Genomic DNA, 5,891 nt, shown 5'->3' on the forward strand with positions numbered 1-5,891 from the left:
TTGGCTACACAACACTGTTTAGACTGAACATCGACAGAAGCGATTACAACCCAAGCATGGCTGGCAAGTTCGGTAAGTCATCATGTTAGTCATGTTTTCTAGTGTTACAACAGTGATCATGGCTGATTTAAAATCATGTTTGGTTGGCAAGCAGGTCGATAGATTATAAAAATAAAAACAAGATCATTGAGATCAGTATTAGACACAGACCTGTGATGGTTTAAATAAAAGTTTTAAGTCTGAAAGGGAGTAGGTAGAAGCTTAATGTTTACCAAGACCTACCCCATTATACAAAAATAATAGCAAGCAATAATAATGGGCAATAGGAAAACAAAGACAAAGACTCACTGTTCTCCTTTGGTCATTACTATTGTCCATAGTGCTCCTTTCTAACCATGTCAACCTGCTCCTTATTTAACCAAGTCTCTGAGACAGCAGTTTGTGAATTTAGCTCTGAGATGTGGAAGAGAGGTCATAACTTTTGAATGTCCATTAAGATTTCTGCTATTAAATATGTTATCCACTGTAACATTATAGGTACACGGTTCATAAGTGTGATATTTACAAGCCATTTGTGATTATATCGACCAGAAAGAAATAAAAAAGGATTAATTGCATTTCCTGATAGCAGAGTGTCAGGGTCATTACTGAGGATGACTCTGATTTCACAGGATCAACAGCAGAATAGAGACTTGTGACCCATCTCTGTAGATGTTGAATTAACTTTTGACCATCTACCAGAACATTTGTAACCTAAAATACCAACCCCAAACCCGGTGCATGATCAGGTATATGTATAATAAGTACAATATATTTCCTGCCATGTATTCTTTCTGATCTTTCTACACAGGTTCTGGCAGGACAAACGATGATGAGATGAGGATTGTGATGGTGAGGAAGACTGGAACTGGAAAGAGTGCTACTGGAAACACTATTCTGGGCCGTGAGTGCTTTGAATCCAAGTTCGGTGCCAACACTATGACTGTAGAATCTTTCAAAGGAAAAGCTGCAGCACAGTCTTTGCCTTTCACTTCTTGCTCCACTTCTGTTGGCTACGCAACACTGTTTAGACTGAACATCGACAGAAGCGATTACAACCCAAGCATGGCTGGCACGTTCGGTAAGTCATCATGTTAGTCATGTTTTCTAGTGTTACAGCAGTGATCATGGCTGATTTAAAATCATGTTTGGTTGGCAAGCAGGTGGATAGATTATAAAAATAAAAACAAGATCATTGAGGTTAATATTAGACACAGACCTGTGATGGTGTAAATAAATGTTTTAAGTCTGAAAGAGAGTAGGTAGAAGCTTAATGTTTATCAAGACCTACCCCATTATACAAAAATGAACAAAAAATAAAAACTACATTTTGCACTGCCTACATTTTCATTCGCTAATAATAATAACAAGCAATAATAATGGGCAATAGGAAAACAAAGACAAAGACTCACTGTTCTCCTTTGGTCATTACTATTGTCCATAGTGCTCCTTTCTAACCATGTCAACCTGCTCCTTATTTAACCAAGTCTCTGAGACAGCAGTTTGTGAATTTTGCTCTGAGATGTGGAAGAGAGGTCATAACTTTTGAATGTCCATTAAGATTTCTGCTATTAAATATGTTATCCACTGTAACATTCTAGTTACATGGTTCATAAGTGTGATATTTACAAGCCATTTGTGATTATATCGAAAGAAAAAAAGGATTAATTGCATTTTCTGATAGCAGAGTGTCAGGGTCATTACTGAGGATGACTCTGATTTCACAGGATCAACAGCAGAATAGAGATTTGTGACCCATCTCTGTAGATGTTGAATTAACTTTTGACCATCTACCAGAACATTTGTAACCTAAAATACCAACCCCAAACCCGGTGCATGATCAGGTATATGTATAGTAAGTACAATATATTTCCTGCCATGCATTCTTTCTGATCTTTCTACACAGATTCTGGCAGGACAAACGATGATGAGATGAGGATTGTGATGGTGGGGAAGACTGGAACTGGAAAGAGTGCTACTGGAAACACTATTCTGGGCCGTGAGTGCTTTGAATCCAAGTTCGGTGCCAACACTATGACTGTAGAATCTTTCAAAGGAAAAGCTGCAGCACAGTCTTTGCCTTTCACTTCTTGCTCCACTTCTGTTGGCTACGCAACACCGTTTAGACTGAACATCGACAGAAGCGATTACAACCCAAGCATGGCTGGCAAGTTCGGTAAGTCATCATGTTAGTCATGTTTTCTAGTGTTACAGCAGTGATCATGGCTGATTTAAAATCATGTTTGGTTGGCAAGCAGGTCGATAGATTATAAAAATAAAAACAAGATCATTGAGGTCAGTATTAGACACAGACCTGTGATGGTTTAAATAAATGTTTTAAGTCTGAAAGAGAGTAGGTAGAAGCTTAATGTTTATCAAGACCTACCCCATTATACAAAAATGAACAAAAAATAAAAACTACATTTTGCACTGCCTACATTTTCATTAGCTAATAATAATAACAAGCAATAATAATGGGCAATAGGAAAACAAAGACAAAGACTCACTGTTCTCCTTTGGTCATTACTATTGTCCATAGTGCTCCTTTCTAACCATGTCAACCTGCTCCTTATTTAACCAAGTCTCTGAGACAGCAGTTTGTGAATTTAGCTCTGAGATGTGGAAGCGAGGTCATAACTTTTGAATGTCCATTAAGATTTCTGCTATTAAATATGTTATCCACTGTAACATTCTAGGTACACGGTTCATAAGTGTGATATTTACAAGCCATTTGTGATTATATCGACCAGAAAGAAAGAAATAAAAAAGGATTACCGGTAATTGCATTTCCTGATAGCAGAGTGTCAGGGTCATTACTGAGGATGACTATGATTTCACAGGATCAACAGCAGAATAGAGACTTGTGACCCATCTCTGTAGATGTTGAATTAACTTTTGACCATCTACCAGAACATTTGTAACCTAAAATACCAACCCCAAACCCGGTGCATGTATATGTATATATATGTATATATATGTATATGTATAATAAGTACAATATATTTCCTGCCATGTATTCTTTCTGATCTTTCTACACAGATTCTCGAAGGCCAAATGATGATGAGATGAGGATTGTGATGGTGGGGAAAACTGGAACTGGAAAGAGTGCTACTGGAAATACTATTCTGGGCCGTGAGTGCTTTGAATCCAAGTTCAGTCCCATATCTGTGACTGTTGAATCTTTCAAAGGAAAAGCTGCAGTGGATCGACATCGCGTTGCTGTCATTGACACCCCAGGCCTGTTTGATACCAGGCTTGATGAAGAGAAAACTCAGAAAAATATATGCGAATGCATCTCCAATGCTTCTCCAGGACCCCATATCTTCTTGGTGGTCATCAGACTGGGCAGATTCACTGAAGAGGAAAAACAGACGGTGCAAAAGATTCAAAAAATCTTTGGCCACGCAGCAGACAAATACAGCATGGTTCTCTTTACCCATGGAGACCAACTTGAAGGCACCACTATTGAAGAGTTCTTAGAAGGAAGCTCAGACCTGCAGGAACTCGTGGCCAGATGTAACGGTCAGTACCACGTCTTCAATAATAAACTGAAGGAGCGCTCTCAGGTCACTGAGCTGATCCAGAAGATCAGAGAGATAGTCCAGAAGAACGGAGGAAGGCACTACACCAACGAGATGTTCCAAAAGGCTGAGAGGGCGATTGAAGAGGACAAACAACGCATCTTGAGAGAGAAAGAAGAAGAAATACGGAAAGAAAAACAGAAAATGGAGAGAGAAATACAGGAAAGATATGAGAGAGAGATGCAGAAATACAAAAGACAACTCCAGGCTGAGAGAGAGAGGGAGAGGAAGGAGATACAGGAGGAGAGGAAGAGGGAGAGAGAGGAGATGCATGAGGAGAGAAAGAGAGAAATGGAGGAGAGAGAATGGGAGATGAAGAAGTTAAAGAATAAGTGTGAGAGAGAACTGGAGGAAGAAAGACGCAAGATTCAGGCCAGATATGAAAATGAAGCCAGAGATGAAGCTGAGCAGTTTAATCCATTATTTTTTGTGACAGTACCTGCTGAAACCGCACTTAATGTTGGCCATGCAGTGGTTGGAGGAGTTAAAAAATTTGGAACTGGTTTGGTGAAAATGTTAAAATTTCCTTTTAACTGATTCATGCATTAATTGACTGTAAGGTTAGTCTTGATCTCTTCATATAGTAAAGTGTGACTGCCCCTCTGTATCATACTTTTTTTTTTAGTTTCCCTGCATGTCAAGACTTCCTAGCATGATGTCACAGATAGCAACAAGTTCAAAAGTCGTAATATTTTGGGGATTATATGTGAGGTTCCTGTTAAATTTGTCAAACTTCTTTCTGAAGTTTTGAAGCTTTTTCTTTTCATTGACAGCTCACTGTTTTCACACAGCAGATCCTGTGGACATATTGAATTTCCTTCTCATGCTATCTTAGTGATTTATTAGTTGAAGTAGAGTCTTACTGTGGGCTTTTGGGACATTCAGTATTCAGTCATGGCAATATTATAGTTAGAGATATCTGTATATGTTTAACATTTTGAAAAACACATTTATGTTTTATGTGAAATGATTGGTGTATGTGTGGATGTGAGAGCATATTATTATTTTTGGTGACGGACTTTCAGCATGAGCAGGATGTACCCTCTCACTCTGTAACAGTGGTTAAACACATAGGCTCCAATAGATAGGCAGTTAAGAAATTGATCGTGGGAGCTCTTTGTAACTTCTCTTGTTGGCAGTGATGTTTTTTTGTTTCTTTGTTTGTGAGATTTACTTTTCTTCACTTTCTTGGTGAACGAATCCACCCATATGGAAAAGAAATAGTAAAAACTTATATGTGATTACTCATGAAAGTGGCCACTTTCTCATTACTTTCATACATTGTTTTAGTAAGTATCATACAAGTTTCATTATATAATTTTTCAAGGGATCTTATATCTGTTTTTACTCTTATATGCTTTTCATACAAGTTTCACACAAGACAGATACAAACTTTATAAGATTTATATATATCTTTTCCATATGGGCATCTTTGCTCCAACTTTTACCTTCCCCTTTACTCAGTTGTTTGCGTTGCCTTTTTCCTTCACATGTGTGACTAGCAGCCTGACAATAAACTTAGATTTGTGGACTTTGTGCCATGACCTCTAGAACTGTAAGCATTGGTCCTTCTTTTTTAACCTAGTTGTCGCCTTTATAATAAATTTGTGAGTCACTGTCATAATTCAACTGAGTGTTGTTCTTGCTTTCTCAGTGTTGCTGGTTAACATTATAATTTTTTTTAAAAATATAATTCTGGAAAATACAAAATATTAACTTACAGGTTGAATAGTAGTATCTTAGCTTCTCATGGTTATTTATCTAGTACTGCATCACATTCTGATCAAACTACTGCCACAAGCTAAATGTCCACATTCTCACCTGTAGATTTTAAAGATCTAGAAGAAATTAAGCATCAGTTAAAGTCTTGCACCTCTCTACTTCCCCAGAAGTACCACAGTCTGGTATTTTCCCTGTTTCTCTCACATGTGCAGTAATCACATTACTACTTAATATAATGGAATTAGCACCAGAGGAAGGCGATGCAGAGAGTGACAAAAACTTAACTCAAGGCACACAAGACCTTTGGTGGACGGGACTAAATCTTGGGCCTCTGTCTTCTGGGGTGGGCACGTTGTTGTCACCAGGATGTGTGACCTCAGACCTTCAGTACTCTTGGACAGGTGGTCAACATTTGGGGAAGACAAGAAGTAGAAGTACTTTCAAGATGCAACTCCACTGAGGGCACAGACAGCTAACACTGAGATCAGAGAGCTCAGAATTTCAAAAAGCATCTGAAACAGCTCAGGTTTGGAAAGAAAGCTTTTAGAT

The 5,891-nt window shown here is 38.2% G+C and overlaps 1 protein-coding gene across 1 annotated transcript; it reads left to right on the top strand.

Moving 5' to 3' along the window:
- Positions 1-5,222, top strand: LOC146648578 (uncharacterized). The gene is made up of 4 exons (XM_085390462.1): positions 1-72; positions 851-1,120; positions 1,946-2,215; positions 3,079-5,222. Exons 1-4 carry the CDS (start codon positions 57-59, stop codon positions 4,155-4,157), a joined length of 1,635 nt encoding a protein of 544 aa, XP_085246588.1. The 5' UTR covers positions 1-56; the 3' UTR covers positions 4,158-5,222.
- The last annotated feature ends 669 nt before the right edge of the window (positions 5,223-5,891 follow it).

This window comes from Rhamphochromis longiceps, linkage group LG18 (genome assembly GCF_057381845.1).
Source record: "Rhamphochromis longiceps isolate RC_006_pf linkage group LG18, R_longiceps_female_GT1.1, whole genome shotgun sequence".
In the NCBI taxonomy this organism is placed as follows: Eukaryota; Metazoa; Chordata; class Actinopteri; order Cichliformes; family Cichlidae; genus Rhamphochromis; species Rhamphochromis longiceps.